The sequence below is a fragment of the Panthera uncia genome, chromosome X, assembly GCF_023721935.1.
Source record: "Panthera uncia isolate 11264 chromosome X, Puncia_PCG_1.0, whole genome shotgun sequence".
NCBI classification, from domain to species: domain Eukaryota; kingdom Metazoa; phylum Chordata; class Mammalia; order Carnivora; family Felidae; genus Panthera; species Panthera uncia.
The window spans coordinates 1077877-1097694 of NC_064817.1; the positions used below are offsets into that span (position 1 = coordinate 1077877).

A 19818-nucleotide genomic window follows, 5' to 3' on the forward strand; every position below is an offset into this window, starting at 1 on the left:
GGATCTCAGCAGTCCTGCCCCGCCTGGATCTCAGCGGCCCTGCCCTGCCTGGATCTCAGCGGCCCTGCCCTGCCTGGATCTCAGTGGCCTTGCCCTGCCTGGATCTCAGGGGCCCTGGCCTGCCTGGATCTCAGGGGCCCTGCCCTGCCTGGATCTCAGTGGCCTTGCCCTGCCTGGATCTCAGCAGCCCTGCCCTGCCTGGATCTCAGTGGTCCTGCCCTGCCTGGATCTCAGCGGCCCTGCCCTGACTGGATCTCAGCGACCCTGCCCTGCCTGGATCTCAGTGGCCTTGCCCTGCCTGGATCTCAGCAGCCCTGCCCTGCCTGGATCTCAGCAGCCCTGCCCTGCCTGGATCTCAGTGGCCCTGCCCTGCCTGGATCTCAGTGGTCTTGCCCCTCCTGGATGTCAGTGGCCCTGCCCCTCCTGGATCTCAGTGGTCTTGCCCCTCCTGGATGTCAGTCGCCCTGCCCCTCCTGGATCTCAGCAGTCCTGCCCTGCCTGGATCTCAGTGGTCCTGTCCGGTCTGGATCTCAGCGGCCCTGCCCTGCCTGGATCTCACTGCCCTGACCCTCCTGGATCTCAGCAGCCCTGCCCTGCCTGGATCTCAGCGGCCCTGCCCCTCCGGGGTCTCAGTGGCCCTGCCCTGCCTGAATCTCAGGGGTCCTGCCCTGCCTGGATGTCAGTGGTCCTGCCCCTCCTGGATCTCAGTGGGCCTGCCCTGCCTGGATCTCAGCGTCCCTGCCCCTCCTGGATCTCAGCAGCCTTTCCCTGCCTGGATCTCAGTGGCCCTGCCCTGCCTGGATCTCAGACCTCTGACCTCCAGAACTGGGAAAGGATCAATTCCTTCTGTTGTAAGCTGCCCAATTTGCACGGATTCATTCCAACAGCCCCAGGACACTGACGCATCTTGTAAGAATGAGCTGTGATGACACATTTCTGAGAGTTACCTGGTGATTTCCACGAAAGGGGAATTATACACTGCACTAGATACAACGTGTGTTTTGTTTTGAAATGCATTACTTGTTTTGGCTCCCATGTAGCTATTACGCACAAAGATGTGAGCAAAGAAGGATTAATCCAAAGTGAAAGCTAAGTGCCAGGGGCACCTCGGGGCTCAGTCGGTTGAGTGTCGGACTGTGGGTCAGCTCATGGTCTCACGGTTCATGGGTTCAACCCCTGCATCAGGCTCTGCGCTGACAGCTCGGAGCCTGGAGCCTGCTTTGGATTCTGTGTCTCCCTCTCTCTCTGCACCTCCCCCACTCACACTCTGTCTCTGTCTGTCTCTGTCTCTCTCTCAAAACTTAATAAATGCAAAAAAATTTTCTAAGAAAACCACGAAACAAAGGGAAGCACGAGAAGGACGTCTGGATACCAGCCATGAGATGCTGCACGCACGTGTCCTGCATTGTCGGTCACCTACAGGAGACCGTGACAAACGTGATTTGTCAGCTGGGTCAGAGTGAGCTCTGGAAAAGTCTCGTCTTGAAGCCCCTTTGGTTCCGAGCAGCTGCTCTCCAGCCTTGGCCGAGACTTCAGGCCCGCCCCAGACGCAGAAAGCCATGGTGGGCAGAGCATTCAATAAAGCACGTACGTCCGCATGAAGCCACAGAGGGAGGAGACATCTGCAGACGTCCACGGGTCTATCTTCCCAGGTCCCTGGGAAGGAGCCACAGCCAAAGGCAAGCCAGGAAGATGTCTGGCGTGATGCGAATTCTCCTGGGAGGTGCGTGAATTGATTCTGGACATGGGAAATTGGCGTCCCGGCAGGTGGCTGGAGTGTGGTGCTTTCCCCAAGCTGCGTTGCCTACACTGGGAAGCTGGGGAAGAGTCAGCTAGATGGGGAAGCATTCTCTCTGTGTCAACCACGGCTCGGATGGCCGAGAGCATCGCCGTCACCTGCAGAGGGCGGGATGCTTGGAGAGGTCCTATGGGCTGCCCTAGACGCGTCTGGCTTAAGGAAAATGTTTAGGAACACAACCCCCCCTCCTCGGAGAAGGGATCTCGGATGCCCCTCCAGCACAGCCCTTGTTTGCCTGAGCGAGGAGGCAGGATCACGTGTCAGTCCGCTTGGCGTGAAGGCTGGCGTCAGCTGTGCAAGGCGGGCGGGGAGGCGGGGACCCCCGGCCAGCTCCCCCAGGACGAGAACTTTGCAGTGACAGGGGCTCAGATGGCTGGGCCACAGGACCGTGTACAGACACTCGCCTACAGCGGAGATGTTCCCAACCAAGAGTGGACCTCACCAATTATCCAGGGAAGTGTGTTCATCATTAGCCTTCGGTGGCATTACAGTGGCCCCATCCCAAACCAGAAAATCAGCTGGGAGATAGATGCACTGAAAATGTGCTTCAACACTGTAGGAAACACTTCCCACGGGTAGTAGGAAGCATTCAGATTTCAATAAAAAAAGGACTCCAAAAAAAAAAAAAAAAAAAAAAAAGGGCGGGGGGGGAGGGAGGAAGCAATCACCCGCCTTGAATCCCGTTACAACCTTCCGACTGGTCCTTCCCTGGCCAGAATGAAGAGAAAATCGATTCTCTTTGCTCACATTTCCTTGGAAGTGTGCTGCCTCTCTCCGTGCCTGTGGCCACAGGCGAGAGTGAAATGGGACCCAACTCATTTCCCCGAGGAAGGGCCTTAAAAGTAAGTGTTCTGTCAGGTGTTTGGAAAGACTGTGCTCTCGGCTTGAGTCAAAGCTGCAAACTTTCAGCTCAGGGGAAAAGACTTAGAAATTAAGGAAACAGAGTGTCCCAGGTCAAACTGGCAAGACGCATTAGCTCCTGCCGATATTCGTTCTGACAATCATCTTGAGTTAGATGTGATCCCAACACAGGGCACAGCGTGGAGCCACAGAATGAACGATGCTGTCCTGTGGCACAGCAGGAAGAGAATAGAGTCTCTGGGCACGAAGCCCCAAACCCTGTGATCGTACATGATAATCACCGTGGTAGGTAAGAGAGTGAGGATCAGTACCATCACCATCATCGCCCGCAAGATGTTCCCTGATGCAGCACAATGTGTGAGGTCGGTGATAAGGGAGGGGTTACAGGAGCAGGGAGGGAAGGCACCCGAGGGCAGGACCCAGGTCTTGTGTGGAAGCTGAGAACTCTAGGCTGGGTAGGGTTGGGATGGTCCCGAGCGGGAGACCAACAAGCAAGAAGCAAGAACAACACGGGCAAGGGTGGAGCGACAGAAGGGAGGCAGGAAACCTCGTCCGCCCACATCTAAGCAGGTAAGGTGGCGGCACACCTCTGGAGTCCAGACCGGGGAGAAGCTGGATGTGGGAGGCCAGCCAGGAGGCTGTGTGATGGACCAGGACAGGTGTGACCCAGGGTAGCATCGCGGCACCAAGACAAAGGATGGAGGTCTTTGAGACATGTTCACGAGGTGGGTGCAAAGCATTCAGTTACTGATTGAAGATGGAAAGGTGGACGAGACCATCAGGGAAACCCCAGGGTCTCACCTACAGCCAGAAGGTGATGCAACATGGACCAAAACAGGCAGGAGGAAGGTGTCCAGTTCAGGGGCAGAGAGCTCTAGGGGGCAGGGCTTTTGGAGACAAACAGGTCACCGAGAGCTGGCACCATGGTCGCGGACGCGATGGCCAGGGGCAGGTGTGTTTCTCGTGGGAGATGCAGGGATCAGGCGCGGAGGGAGGAGGCGTAACGGGCCAGTCAAGAAAGGAGAGGCTGCAGATGAGCGAAGCAGGTAGTAGATGGAAAATCAGAGGCGACAGCATCGAAGCAGGTGACGCAACCAAATCTTTTAAGATGTTAGAGTGTTTATCATAATTCTATTAGCTCAGGTAAGTAGGTATTACGGCATTAATTCACCTCTGCGGCTGGAATGCAAATTGCACGTGGGCAAGAACCCAAACGCCATCTGATGCTACGAAGACACTCTTTGCCGGGCAATGCCTCCACGGTGCCACGGTTTATCGAGGCTCCGAGACAATTGCCCAGAAGGGCAAGAACGTGGCATGTGACCCAAATCCTTCCCCGGCAACCGCAGCAGAGAGATAGGACAAATGGATCAGAGACACCCTTCCTCCTGGATCACTCTCCTCTCATCTACTCCAGCAGGCGGAACCAATCAACCAGCCACAGGGTTGCCCAGAAATCCACCTGTGATCCAGCCAATCCATGCTCCAGGTGTAGACCAACCACCTTCTGCCTCCCAGGTGCTGTACCCAAATTAATGTCTTTAGAGGTTTACTCACTAAGGGATACGGGATCATCCAGGGTGCTTTGCCAATGCATCAAGGCGCATTCTTCCACCTGGAAGTCTGCTCAGTAGTTAACGTTAAACTACACACTGTGTCTCTACATTGGTCAGCAGGGTTGCTCTGTGACTTGGCTTCGGGAACGCAGTTCCCTTGCCCTTTTGGGAAGAAAACACAGAGTTTCTTCTATTTAACACTTGGAGTAACCCTGGTGGGTCTGGTCCCTTGGAATGGCATAAACCAAGGGCTGGCAGGCTTTTGTCATTAGGGGCCAGGGAGTAACGAGGCTTCGTGGGCTGAACGCTTCAGCTCTGGTCCTAGAAGGGACAGCCACAGACAACCAGTGAATGAACGGGTGCAGCCCGTGTGTCGATAAAACTTTATTGGTATAAACAGGTGGAGGGCCAGCTTTAGCCCGGGATGGTGGCCTGCAGTCCTTGGTCTATACCATCCTTGGAGGCTTAGGGAAATGACAAAGGAAATCCATCCCAAGCAAGAGGCTTTTTGGTGGAGAGCTCTGACATTTGCTGTTTCAACAGATTGCTAATCTGTTTGTGATTTCTATTTCTATCTGCATCAACTTGGGAAAATTCCATTTTTTTCTTTTTTTTTTTTTCTTTCTTTTTTTGGAATGAGACATCCTTTTCTAACTGGTAATCAAAGATATTAGCCCAGAGTCAAGAATAAATTACTCTTCGCCCAAATTTAAATCACATTTTATTAGATGTTGTTTCCTCTTTCTTGTTCCAAGCCCCACTTAATTTATTCTTGCTTGTCTTGTAGGGCAGAGGATTCATAATTGGTCGGTGAATTATTACTCTCATTTTTTAAGGAAATGATTATTAACTTTGTTTGTGGCTTCTCTGTTCCCACTGATGTTTTATTTCTACACAAATACTTCCATTTACCTAATCCCTAATTTGTACTTCAGTTCCTGGGTGCCCAGACACATTTTCACCGTCCGCCTGACCCCCTCTCCCCCCGCCCACCACCATTTCTTTCTAGCTCGACAACTTATAGCTGTATAAATTATCTTCATATGTTTGGCTGTATTCCTTAGATGGTGGCACAGAACAGAAATGCAAGAGATTCCATTTTTATTGTTTATAAAATATTGTCTCACTGGCTGTGAGTTTCTCTGTGGATGTGTTTTACAAGGCCAGCTTTCAAAAATTAATGTGTTTGGGTATACAGAACTTTGTATTTTTTAATCATTAAAAGTAAATATGTGGGGGTGAGGTGGGTCCCCCAAATCTGAGAGCTCAGCCAGACCAAAGATGTGCAAAGCGTCCGGTGTTGAGTTGGGGGAAGGACGAATTCCTAGAAAAGAATCAGCCAGAGAAAGCAGTTGCCTGCAGTGGACCCCCATTCACCCCTGGAAGGAAGGGAAGGAACCCCCCGGGACGCCCAGAACCTGAAACTCGTTACCTGCCAGGGCAGAGAGAGCACAAGTGCCCGGCTCCCTCCTGAGGAAGCCCCTGGTTTGTGACAGCAATAGGTCTGTGGTCTATAGAGGTGAGTGAGACCTATGGGTGAGTCCCCACTAGGGACACCATATTCGTGCGATCGCACAGGACTGTCTTTCAGTGTCTGGATCAAGTCTCTAACCATCATGTCCCTGAGATTCATGTACATTATAGCAGGTGCAACACGTCCTTACTTTTCAAGGCCGAGTCACATTCTATCGTGTGCATGGAACACATTCTGTGTTTCCATTCATCCATCAATGATGTCCTCTTGGGGGGCCATCAATCAGCCCAAAAAAGCATCCATAATGAGTGTTGTTGAAATAGTCATGAACGTTTTTTCTTCTTCGGCTTGGCTGCTTGAGAGAGCCTTATCATGACTGCCTTCTGGCGTGGTGTCTGTGACCCAGAAGTCACGTTGTGGACGGTGGGGGGCCCCTAACCCTAACCCTAACCCTACCCCTAGCCCCTAACCCCTAATCCTAATCCTAACCCTAAAACTCCAACCCTGACCCAAACCCAAGCCTAACTCAAATGCTAACCATAACCCTAAACCACCAGGACGTGCTTGGTGTGGCCATCAGAGGGCTCCCGCAGTCCACAAGGTGACTTCTGTGTCACAGTCACCACGCCAGAAAGCAGCCAGGATAAGGCTCTCTCAAGCAGCCGAGCCGAAAAAGCACCTTGTGACTGTTTCAACAACACTCATTACTTCTTATCTGTGAAATAGCTCATACAACAGTCACCGCGAAAAGCACGCGATAACCTTGTGGGAAATTGACTTGTAAAACAACCCCGTTCGGTGACATTGAGAGGTGTTCCTGACATGTACTATTGGCACAGAAGATGATACGAGATCGGGAAATCAGCTACCAGCCCTTCTAACCACGACCCATGGGAACGGGCTGGAGGGAACAGCACGGCCTCACTCCAGACCCCAGTGAAGATGGATAGAGAAGAAAATACCTTCAAGTAAAGAGGGCATCCCGTAAAATAAAGGAGAAAAGTGAGTGCTCAATAATGACAGATGGCTAATATCCGGAAATGATGTAACAAACAACATGGGATCAAACTCCTTGCAGACATTCAGCCCACAGTGGGGTCAGATTTTCACACTCACTATGCAGCATCAGAAACTGCGAACCTCTAACTTTACAAGTCAAAAAAAATTGATATTAAATGACAACGAACCTACCCAAACCCAAGCCGTAACCCTAACCCGTAACCTTAACCCTAAGCCTAAACGTACTAACCCTAAAACTCTAACATTAACCCTAACCCTAATCCTAACAATAACCCTAACCCTAACCCTAACCCAAACTCAAACCCCCAATGTGAGCCGAACCTGAATTTGGACTCTGATGAGATGCACACCGTGATGCGAACATGAGAAAAGCCATTAACACTAAGATCGATGCCCAACATCTGACTTCTGAATCACATTACTTTGACCATAATGATGAACTTGAAAACGATCCTATGGCCTCAAACTTCATCTTAACGCTAACACGAGACACAGACCCGCCCTAAGCCTCACCCTCAACCTGGACTAACATTAACTGGAACCCTGGTCATAACCAATCCATGACCTTACCCATTATTCAACCCTCACCCTACACCAATTCCCAGTCTAAGCATAAACCAAACCTTCAACATCACCCTAAACCTATACTCTACCCTGAGCATAACCCTAACTCCAAAACCCGATGCGAAACGTCATCCTACCCCTAAGGCTGCCCCTAACCCTAACCCTAACCCCTAACCGTACTCTGAGCATAACCCTGACACTAAGCCTGACCTCCACCATAACCCTAACCCTAACCCTATCCTCTAACCCTAATCCTAACCTGTAACCCTGACCCTAACCCTATACCCTACTCTGAGCATAACCGTGACAGTCACCCTACCCTTCACCATAACCCTAGCCTGAAACACCTGTTCATAAGACTGACCATACACCTAACCTTGACCTTAATGAAACCCTAACCATAACCCTAAAGCTAACCATAACCCTCACCATAAAACTGACCCCAACCCCAACCCTGACCCAACCCTGACTTAACCCTGACCCTGACCCTAAAACCACACCCAGACGCTGACCCCAGCTGTCCTTTGTGACATGAGAGCTGGAGTTTGAACAAGTGAGGACATTGCACACGGGCACTCATCGTCCTCAGCGTAAACCCCCCACCCCCAGCTCTGCACGGGGATGTGCTTCTTCGTGAGCATTCGGAGTCCTGCATGGAGGGCTGACCGTCCTTCATAAAAATATCGATGCAGCTCTAGAAAGCACAGAGCTTTGCAGGCACGAAAGGATATGAAGGAACCATTAACGCTCATGAGTAAGCTGGTCTGTAAATGCTGGGTCCTCTATGATCCCAGCTCTAGAACATTCTGGAGGAGGCGAAACCATGCAGAAAGTAAGAAGTTCGGTGGTCACCGGGGGGTGGAGGAGGCGAGGGGTGAGTGGGTGGATTTTTAGGGCAGTGACTCCACTCCGTAGGACACACAACAATGGGTCCATGCCACCGTGGATTTCTCCAAACCCACAGAATGCACAACAGCAAGACTGATCTCAGTGCAAACCATGGACTTCCAGGAACAATACTGTGTCTGTATTCTCCCCTGACTCTAGCAGATGGGCCCTCTACATGCAAGATGTTAATAATCATCCAAACTATGGCGGCCGGTGGATGGCCATTCTCTGCATTTCGTGCTCAATTTTCTATAAGCCTTCAAACTCCACAATTAAAATCTGATCATTTTATTTTATAATAAAACCAGAGATTCGAGGTGCGTTTCAGGTAAGAGGGCTTTTTGTGACTTGTTTCCCAAAAGGAAGTTTTTAAAATGCATTCTGATCTTTCATCGTATAAGCAGATTAGGTATGGAATTTGCTCTGACTAGGAAGGGTCAGTCTGTAAGATGAGATTCCTACACACAGGTGCACCCCCGGAAAACTGGAGACGGGAAGCCAGCTCAAAGACGGCACATTTAGGAAATCCTTGCCATCCCGGGCGACCACATCAACCCTTTCATTGTCTCTCCAGCACGGACGGGTGAAAACACGTCATCAGTTAATACTTGGAACACTCAAAGGACGAGTCAGGGCAGGTGTGTGACAGGCAAAGCCCACGCCTGGGATGGCGATGAGGTAAGTGACCGAGGGACAGGTATGCCAAGCACTTCAACCCCAGGGGAAACCTTCCCCGTCCACGCCCGGGCTTATCGGCAGGTTCTGGGCTGGGGAGCGATGACACATATGTTAGGGAAGCAGAAAAATGCTGAAGCAGCCCCAAGACACAGCTGCCCAGTCCGTGTAGGTGAGCTCCACATAAGAAGGCTACTCAGGGCACGCGGAGACGGGCAGCCCAATAACCCAGGCAGAGAGGCATCCCTACCTCGGGCTCCCACAGCAAGCTGTTGCAAAGACCCCATGTCACTGGGCACATTCCGCCCTCTTCCAACGTGGCTCCGCCGAGTGGCCAATCATCACCCAGATGAGCAGTTCCGTAGGAAAACACACGGAATGTGAAAAAGTGTGCAAAGATACAAGGCCGTCAAGCATGAACGGTAATGAAAACTTCTAAAAAGATGCGTTGATAAGAAATTAGGCAAAGGGTTTGGTGCGTCTCCACAATGGAGGGGTAGATGGCCACAAAAATAAGCCCTTCTAGTTGTTAACAGAGAAAGACGTCCAACAGGATAAAACGGGGGACAGCAAGACGCTAGGCAGAAGGGAAAGGGAAAACCCAACGCCGTGCGGGTCGATGATACATACCCAGAACCCAACGGCAGCTGGCTCACACTTCCTCCTGGGGTGACGTTCCGGATTTGAAGGATCCGAGCCCTGGTTGTGAGCTGTGCGGACCCCCTAGAGTCCTCCCCAGCTCTTGGGGGCACTTTCAGGGCTCTTGGGGGGGGGGGCGGGTGGTCTACCCTGCTGAGTTTCTCCGGACATGAAGAGGGAAAGGGTGGTCATGCCACTGTGTCTTTCTTGCCATCATTTTGTCCCATTGATGGAGGCACGGAATGCTACCTTTGTCCTCACACACATGTGAACCCACAGCACACACTCACCTACAAGCCAGGTGAGTATGTAACAGGTCTTCCAGGGGACAGAACAGACTACACTACACAAACCAGCGTTCTTAGAAGACCCCGGCCGAAGGGCACCCAATGCAACTCCCATCTGCCAAGACGCTTCAGCTATTTCTTTCTCTTCCTCCTCCCTGCCACTCTCCACCCCGCCCCATCTCCCCACCCCCAAGGATCTCACTTATTTCTGAGTTCATTCCTGGACGTCGAGTTCAAATCCCAACACCTCCACTTACTAAGTACGTGAAGGACAGCCACTACCCTAAACGCTTTACGGCCCCACTTTCCTCATTTGGAAAACACATCTAGTGGTCATACTTACCTCAAAGGACAGGAAACGTGAGTCAATACATGTAACGAGCTTTTTACATTACTTGGTAGACAGCAAGTATCCAACACAATGTTGGCTGTTTCCCTCATTATGGAAATTGCCAACATAAAGCAGATTAATGTTCTCTTTTGTTCAGGCTCCTCACCTCTGTAGCTTAGCAGAGAATCACCACAGATCCTGGTATGCCAAAGACAGTTCTCATTTCTCCTTCCCACCTCCCCCCACTGCCCACCCCGGGGGTACTTCTCAGGTTACAAGGTGCACAGGTGCAGAGCTTACTCAGAAAGTCAGAGAGAGATGAGCTGAGGACTCAAAGGGCAGAGTTTGGGGCTGTTAACGCAGCTGGAATTGATGGCACTGAAAGGCCACGGGGCGGGGGAGGGGGGGTGGGCAGAGAATCAAAATGTGGGTAGAAACTCCCGCAGAACCCTCGGCTGAGTAATGAATTTCAAAGGCTCCAACTTGAGACATCAAGGAACTCGGAAGCAGACAACAGCTGGCAGGTTGAAAGGTGACGAGAGAAGTTTCAGCTGCTGCCTGGTGATGGGGAGACAAGATGACATTTAAGTCCTGCCAAGTTGGAAGGACTTAGTGAGCACGTTGGACTCTCACCTGAAACCTGAGATGGTCCAGATCTTTGAAGAAAGGGCTGTGTCTCAAGATTAAGAGCTCCATCCAAGGCCCAAGGGCAACATTGAAATAGACTCGTGATTAACGAGACCTTTAGTTGAGCTCCCACAAGATCTAGGTATCCTGCAAATCATAGCATTGCTTGCTACAAATCTCAACATTCTTCAGAGGAAGATAACAGAATCCAAAATCCGTACTAGGGATCATTCACGGTGACTAATACACAATAAAAATCACATACAAAGAAACAAGAAAATGAGGGGTGCCTAGGTGACTCAGTCGGTTGAGCGTCTGACTTCAGCTCAGGTCATGATCTCCCAGTTTGTGAGTTCGAGCCCCGCGTCAGGCTCTGTGCTGACAGCTCAGAGCCTGGAGCCTGCTTCGTATTCTGTGTCTCCCTCTCTCTCTGCCCCTCCCCCCTCGGTCTCTTTCTCTCTCTCTCTCAAAAATAAAATAAACATTAAAAAATTTAAAAAACAAAACAAAACAAAGAAACATGTAGTCAACCTGCCATCAAGAGGGGGAAAATCAATAGAAACAGACCCAGAGATGATACAGATGTTAGAAGTCTCAGAAGAGAACTTTAAAATAACTACTACGTATGAAGGAGCCTACAAGTGCAGATGGACATCAAGGATGAAGATACAAGAAACACCAGGAAAAATATGTAGACTAAAAACAACCAACTGGAAACCCAAAAGCTGAGAAATACAGTTTGTTTGGCTCAAATCACAAATCCAATCATGGGGGTAAGAGTATAACACATACGACCGAAAAAACAATTTGGTGAACTTGAGGTAGGTCCATAGAAATCATCCAAACTGATGCACAGAGCAAAATTTTTGAAAGCTGGGATAACACGAACTGTGCTCAATGATACAACGGCCAGACGGCATGATGCGACCTAACATATGTGTAATCGTAGACCCGTAAGGACACGATGGAAAGAAGAAAGTTTTTTTGGAAAAAAAAAAAATGGCTGAAAATTCTCTAAATTTTATCGCAGCCAACTACACAGATAGAGAAAGCTTTTTAACCCCAAACAGGCTAAACACAGAGAGAAAAAGAGACCCACCTAGGCATATTCGCAAACTTCTGAAAACAGAAAGTAAATGAAGAAGACAACAGAAAAGACTGGACAAGACACTTATATTCATGAAATATTGACAATGATTATAGCTGACTTCTCATCCCAAGTGACAAAGGTCCGTGTCAGAACACGTTTAACATCCTGGGGGCGTCGCAGGATGTTTTCAACGTGGAATTCTGCATCCACCGAAAATAGCTTTCGAAACACGCAGGCCAAGTGGCGAGACTTTCCGACACAGGAAAGGTACGGAAGTTTGTGATGAGCAGAACACGTGGTTAATGGTTTCTCTGGAGACAGGGCCACGTGGGTGCATGAGAAAAGCCTTTAAGATAAAACCTGAAAATACAGGAAATACAAAAACTTATCTCCAAGGCACTCCAGCACCTTCCCGGGACTCTCCTGGCGGTAAGGCGTTTCAGCATCTAGCAGCAGGGCATCTGATGGACTTGTACCTCGCTAACACAATGGCTTCTGCCTACTGAAAACCACGCATCATGGAAATTATGTGGCTATTCCTTTTAGAGAACACTGCACGCTTTAAAAAATAAATAAATAAAGCCCTTTCTGACTATATTTTCTATATCCCCTAGAATCCACTTGATTTCCCCCAGAGGGAAAAACACAGAAGTAACATTTCTAGAATATTTTTTTTTTTTTCAAACGGTTTCATGTGTGTGATGTCCCATCACTGACCTTGGATGCATGGAGCATCTTGAGCTGTGTTCAAAGGAACCATCTAAGATGTGTCCAAAGCAAACGTGGAAATTAAATGGCCAATGACACTGTGGGGAGTGAAAGTATTCCATAAATTATTGGAGGCAGACACAGAATGTGGCAGGCAAGGTGAGGAGGAAAATTCTTCCTTGCGGGATTTTTTTTAAAAATCCTGCCGTTATTTATAGAGGCGCTAAGGCAATCAGGCAGACAATCGCCCTCTCTCATAGAACTCACCTTGCGAGTGGTTCAAAAGGTTAGAATTGATCGTTGCAAACTCCGGGAAATGAAGAGCCTTTAATGTAAGGAACAAGATGACAGCTATAATAGCCGATTAAATTTTCAGAACGTGCTGAGCGTCTCCTTCTGCGCCTTCAGGAAAGACACAGTGACCTTCTAAAGCCTTCTAATTACCCACAGGAAACCAGCAGTCTGTCTGTCTGCCTGGCTGTTGCCTGGCTAGCTAGCATACGTGCTCCTTGACTAGCTCAGGATGCTAAATTAAAATTGTAAGGTAAAAAAAAAAAAAATAGGACTTTAGTTTGAAAAATTCATGACAATAAGGGGCATTTCATGGTATGTAGGAAAGACAGGTGGTCTTGAACATACACCAGACCTAAATATACACCCGGAACATTGTTCAAACTACTCTTGGCGATACACAGAGTGTCGGCCAGCCAACGCACGTCAAGCACTTCACGCTATAGGTATTAGGTGTCGAGAACTCTATGCTATAAAGAAAACCCACACGTGGTGGGGAGAAAAACAAAACCCATGCAATCAACACTCAGTCAAGTTTTTCGCAATGGACCAAGCTCCAGAAGGATCCCTCCGGAAAATCAGAGAGTCTATGAGTAGAAGAAAAATGGTAGGTGTCTACTCGCCTCAAGATAAGTCTACGTTCAATATATGAATCTCTCTTGGATGACAGAGCAGTAGATTCCTACCCAGAGACGCCACTTCCTGTCACCATAACGAATATCGAACTGATGTCATGGTATCTTTTGCTTCCATGACCAATTTAAGTATTTTATAGTGAGTTGGATGACCCAGACGTTCACAAAGATGTATTGCCATCTCGCCGGGAAGTGGACCCAACTGACTTTTCCTGGCACAGGTGAAGCTTATAAAAAAAAAACAAAACTGAGTGCTGTTTTCTCTTAAGGAAAGCAAACCGGATGTAATACCTAAGTATCCCGTGAATCCAACAGCTGGCCCCTCTTCCCACTAAAGACAGAGAGAGATTTATGCTGGCAGAATGGTATTAGGAAAGGTGGAAACTGGTCAGGAAGACATTTCTGAAGAACACAAAGTAAAGCCTTTTAGGGAAAAGATCACAGACACCGTATCTCCAGTGGGATTACGCTGAAGGTTTAGGATTCCACCGCGGCTTGTGTGAGCCTACGGCAAATGTCCAAAACACAATTACATTCTTGCAGTCTTTTTAAGAGGATTTAAATTCTCTAGTCCCACTTGGATTCACTGGGATGCTGTTATGACTTTCTGTTGTTTGCTTGTGTGGTGGTGTTGGGTTTTGTATTTTTATTTTTTGTCTTATTTCATTTTATGCCATTTGATGTTATTCCATTTATTTGCTTTTTTTTTGGTCACAGAGCAAGAGTATTTGCTCCAAATGAGACAGCTTTGGTCAACAGGGTATTGCTCAAGAGCAATAAAGACATTGGCACCATGGCTACATGATGACCACGTATTGAAACTCTTGTCCCTGGAAAATCTCTTGGTGGAGAAATGAGCCCTATTATCTCAGTTCCTCAAAACAGTCATTAACTTATCCTTCCAAGAGCTCAGCTAGTTGAAGGTTGGTAGGTGGATAGCCTCCCATATCAACACAAAGTAGGATCTCAACCGACCATGACTTCAAAAGCAGAAAGTATGGGAGAGTAAGGAGGACGAAGCATGCAACCAAGAACTTAGATTTTTCTTTTCCTGGATTAAGTCCAGAGAAGGGGTGGAGGTATGCTGGAGAGAAACTAGGTGTTGAGAAATCACTGTGCTCTGGACAGTAATCTGTGCAATGTTGTTAAGATGTGTGCTTGCTTGCTCAAAAAAAAAAAAAAAAAATTGCCAGAGACACAATTACCCAATGCAGGAAGTCAAGGAAGAGCCATAAGCCATGAGTAAGTGTAGTTCCCATGGGCCTCGTGCCAACTCGTGTTACTGGGAGTATGTGGGCAAGAATTTAGCAGGCTCCAGTGGGTGCAGGCTGGTCTGGAGAGAAGTGTCTCCATCTGAGCTCAGTGCTGGAGAGCATCCTGAGCTAGACAGGGTGTTCTGTGATTGCAGGAAGACGGATGGATGGATGGATGGGTGGATGGATGAGTGAATGGATGTGTGGATGGATGGATGGATAGGGGGATGGATGGATGGATGGAAAATGGATGGATGGATGGATGGGTGGATGGTTAGGTGGGTGGATGGATGGATGGATGGATGCATGGATGCATGGATGGATAGGGGGATGGATAGGGGATGGATGGATGGTACATGGTGGATGGATGGCCACCCAGGGATAGGGAAATGCATTTCCCCCTAGCCAGCCACTGGCGGGAGCTGCTTGTGTACCTGCTGACCTACAGGGCAGGGAATGGCCCCGGGCTGCATGGACAGCATCTCCGGGGGCCTCTGAGACTGGATGCAGATCCAGCCAAAGTGAAAGTCTGTTCAAGGACTACCACCCAACTGCCCCCACATGGCCAAGCCCCAGCATCCTCCCCCTGACGTGTTGGGAGGCCCTCCACTGACCGACTCCTTCCAAGGGTCCAGCTTCGTATGTTATAAAACTAATACGGTGTTGCTTTCTTATCTGATTCAACACACACAAGATTAACGCATAAAGTGTGTGTGTGTGTGTGTGTGTTTCTGAGTGTGTGTGTGTGTCTGGCTCAGACCAGTTTCCTCCACCGCCCACCCTACAGACACATTCAGTCATCGCGGAGACCACAAACACTATGAATCAGTTCCCACTTGGAGTACCCATCAGCTTTGAGGGCAGGGGTGCGCCTGCTCTCGGAAGTGACCGCACCATCCTGGGTGATTTGGAATCATTGCCTCGCCCATCCCAACACCCTGGGCGGCCTCCCCTCCAGCACAGAGGAGCTGACCAAGTGCTGTCCCCCGAACACTCTGGCTTTCCACATCCACACCCGAATCTCAACATACAGAAGACATGTGCAGAGAAGACGGACACAGAATGACAACAAGGTCCCCAAGTCACAAGGATGCAACCGACCAGCACATTCCAATGTGTCCGCAGGAGCTGCCTACACAGAGCAACGCGACCACGGGTGAAACGTTTGCTGTCCTTCGTCACTCTCCAGTGGCAACCGGAAATCCCCAAAGGAAACGCGCAGGAGGGAGAGACATCCCCCAGCCCCGAGTCACCTCCACCCCCCACACCCCCGATCCCATGCCCGGGTCTGCAGCTCAGCCACAAACACCAACTCGGACCAAGGCAGAGAGCCGTTGGGCTACGAGAAGTACCTTTGTCATTCGACGTCTCCTCTTTTAGTCTCCGCACAACGTCTTGGGCTTTGCTGTCATTGTTTCCGGCTAAAAGGAAAAGAGAAGACATAAGCAGTGGGAAGGCTGTTCAGGTGCAACCGAGCATGAGATAATATTGTCTTGAGACGCAAAACTCAGCCCTGGGGTGGGCTCTTTATGGCTTCTCTTCTTGTCCTGGTGCCGAATGGGCTTGTGGATCCCTTCCCGCCAAGTCAACCTACCAACTGAGGAAGCCTCTCCTTCACCCTGGATGGACAAGGTGCACGCGTTTGTTTGACATCTTCCTTAATGGTGATTACAGGGGTGTGGGGTGCCTGGTGGTTCAACGCACGCCGTCAGGGGTTGGGGGCAAGCCAAGAATCACGTAGGCATAGAAATGTTGACGGGAAGGACAGAGCAGAAATCAGAAATACAACTTTCGAAGAAACTTTTTTTTTTTTTTTTGCGGGGGGGGGCAGGGGGGGGGGCGGGGAGAGCCAGGGAGAGGAGGGGAGAGAGAGAGAGAAAGAGAGAGAGAGAGAAAATCCCAAGCAGGCTCCGTGGTCAGTGCAGAGCCCAACTTGGCGGTCCAACTCATGAACTGCGAGATCTTGACCTAGAGCCAAAATCAAGAGTCAGATGCTCAACCGACTGAGCCACCCCAGCGGCCGTCCACTCATTGGTGATGTGATCTGTAAAACTGATCACGGGATGTGCCCGCTACGTACATGGGATTTCCCATTTCCTTATTGGTGACTCCGTGAAAACTTGGCAGGTGTGGTTTTCCCGAACGTGAGTGTAGAAGGGCTGCGGCATGTATTTTGTGTGTGAGGGGTGTCATGGCTGAAATACGGACGACACGGGGCCACGGCCAGCTCATCTGTGGGCCATACCACTCTTAATCTCAGGGTTGTGAGTTCAAGTCCCTGGGAGAGCCTAGTTAAAAAATAATTGAGGGGCACCTGGGTGGCTCAGTCAGTTGAGCATGCGAGTTCGGCTCAGGTCATGATCTCACAGCTGGTGGGTTCGAGCCCCACATTGGGCTCTGTGCTGAGCTCGGAGACTGAAGCCTGCTTCAGATTCTGTGTCTCCCTCTCTCTCTGCCCCTCCCCTACTCACACTCTGTCTCTCTCTCTCTCTCTCTCAAAAATAAATGTAAAGAAACAAATTTTTTTTAAAAAGACTGTAGAACAAAATAAATAAAATAAAAAATAACAAAATGAAGTAAAATAAAATTAAATGAAGTTAAATTAAATTAAATTAAAATTAAATAGGGACGCCTGGGTGGCTCAGTCGGTTAAGCAGCTGACTTCGGCTGGGGTCATGATCTCACGGTTCGTGGGTTCGAGCCCCACGTCGGGCTCTGTGCAGACAGCTCGCAGCCTGGAGCCTGCTTCCGATTCTGTGTCTCCCTCTCTCTCTGACCCTCCCCCGCTCATGCTCTGTCTCTCTCTGTCTCAAAAATAAATGTTAAGAAAACTAAAAATAAATTAAAAATAAAAAACAAAACAATTTTTTTGTTACAGACTATGAAATTTGGGATTAAAATAGTGAATAAGGTTTCTTCACTGTCTTCCTAAGTAAATGTGCACTGACAGTTGCAGGCTGGGGTACCACTATTTTCCGAATGTCCCTAAGCACAGAGTCCTGCTATTAAGGGGTGCCTGATGGGGCTGCTGTTGTGGGGGAGACGCTCGGGAGACCCTGCCTGCCCACACACCAGTGCTCACAAGCAAGTGGACCGGAGACAGATTTTCAGCTCCTTGGAGGGATGAGCTAACCCAGAAAGTCCCTGCAGGGGTGAGTCATGGGAGCGCTTCCACAGAAGGGGATTAGACCTGGCATCTGAGGAACACAGGTGTGGGCGTGAAGCTTCTAGAGCCTTGAGCACGGCCAGGTGGCCCGGGTCCAGCATGTCCCAAGGGAGGGGGCTGGCTCCTACCACCTGCTCACCCGGGTCCCGCCCCTGCCGGCTGGGTGTGCTCTGGGCTAGAACCATCTTGAAAATCGCAATGAGAATAGATTACCAAGCCATCCTTTTCAGAGGCATTTCTGCGTGCTGTTTGCACACATGCGTACGGGAGCTCACTTGTGAAATCCCATGCAATTTTTAAATATTAAATAGCCACCTGCTGCTGGGCCCAAGCTTCTGGCATTTGCCATCTTGGCATCAAGGGGTGGTCCAGTGGAAGCTCGCAGGAAGTGGGATAGGACCTCTACGTTCCCGAAAAAGACAGAAAGGGCCAGAGAAAGCGAGGGCCGTCGACCAGCAGGGGGAACTGGTCATGACTGGTCATGCCTCGCTTTCTCAGGCACGTTTTTGGTAAAGGTCTTTCCTACGTTTACTGAGCACACATTGCAAAACAGATAGAATTCGACCAGGATGCTACTGGGCACAGACACAGTGGGTCTGCCGTCTACAAGTCTTTCCTCTGGAGGGCTAAGTTTTCCACGTGCCACGCGTCCCACAGACGTCCTACCCATAACGTCGACAAGGCACTGAGTCACTTCTCTCTCTTTGGACGGCATCCTATCCACTGGATTTCGAGAGTCTACAAGACGCAATGTAACTTCCATCTGTTTGTGTGGGGTTTTTGTAAGATGCTGAGCCTAAACCAAGGTCAGCAGACTATGAGCCTAGGGCCAAATCTGAAGGTCCCCTTGTTGTAAAAAGGAAAAAAAAAAAAAAAAACAGCTATGCCTGTAGCTTTAAATACTGGCAGTGACCACTTTGTTGCTATGAAGGCGGAACTGATTGGGGAGAAACACACCTAGGGAAATATTTGTTATCTGGCCCATCACAGAATGAATATTTACTGGCCCTTGGTCTCCGCCTTAGATGGCTGGTCATGAAGACTTAGGAACAAACATCTTCCGCCAAAATAGTGTTCTGAAACAATAATAACTAAGATATTGTGAGCAGGGGAGAAACTAATTAATGGATATACAGCAATATTAACGTGCTTGACTTAAACCCAAGTTCTGTTTTCAGTTTTTTAGCAAGTAATTGATTATTCTCTAAACATGAGCAGACGCAGGATTAGCAAATTTGAAATTTCTGAATATACACGTCTTCTTTTTTACTTAATACGACATTTGTGTTAAAGTGTCCGATGACGGTATTTCATTAAGTGGCCTTGTATCCAACTGTCACACAAAATGACAAATTGCCACTCTCGGAATGCAGGCAATTACGCCCTGAAAGACTCGGGAAGCAGGGAAGATTCCACACTCGATCGGACTGACGGAGAGGGTCACACTGTGACCCATGGTGAAGGTGTAAACGCAGACATCAGAAGCTCTGTGGAAAAGAGCACAGGTGGAGCTTACTCTGCTTTGCTCAAGAAAATGAGAACTTTGCTGCCAGCAGGGATGTTCCTGGTGCTCAGCAAACATCACCTAAATGAGGAGGTGGTAACAATCAGGGTTCCAGTCCTTGCATGCATGGGTGCCACATGCTTGCTCACATGCTGTCACTGCATTGTGTCTGTACGACATACTGCTCACTCAACTAGAGTTCAGCATGACCTACACCAATGTGACCTCCCCATAAAGTAACCCAACTCCACCTCATCAGGACCCAACCCAAGGAAGGTCATCATGACATAACCCAAGGAGACCTCATCATCACCCAACCCAACTAGACCTCATCATGACGTAACCCATACAGACTTCATCATGATATAAGTCAACTAGACCTCATCATGATATAACCCAACCAGACCTCATCATGATATAAGTCAACTAGACCTCATCATCACCTAACCAA

The 19818-nt window shown here is 49.2% G+C and overlaps 1 protein-coding gene across 1 annotated transcript in view; it reads right to left on the reverse strand.

Moving 5' to 3' along the window:
• The window catches only part of DHRSX (dehydrogenase/reductase X-linked), a 79674-nt gene that overhangs the window by 56848 nt on the left and 3008 nt on the right, over nt 1-19818 (reverse strand). The window contains exon 2 of the mRNA XM_049643337.1: nt 16050-16118. Coding sequence (XP_049499294.1) covers nt 16050-16118 — 69 coding nt within the window. The remainder of the gene's footprint in view (nt 1-16049; nt 16119-19818) is intronic.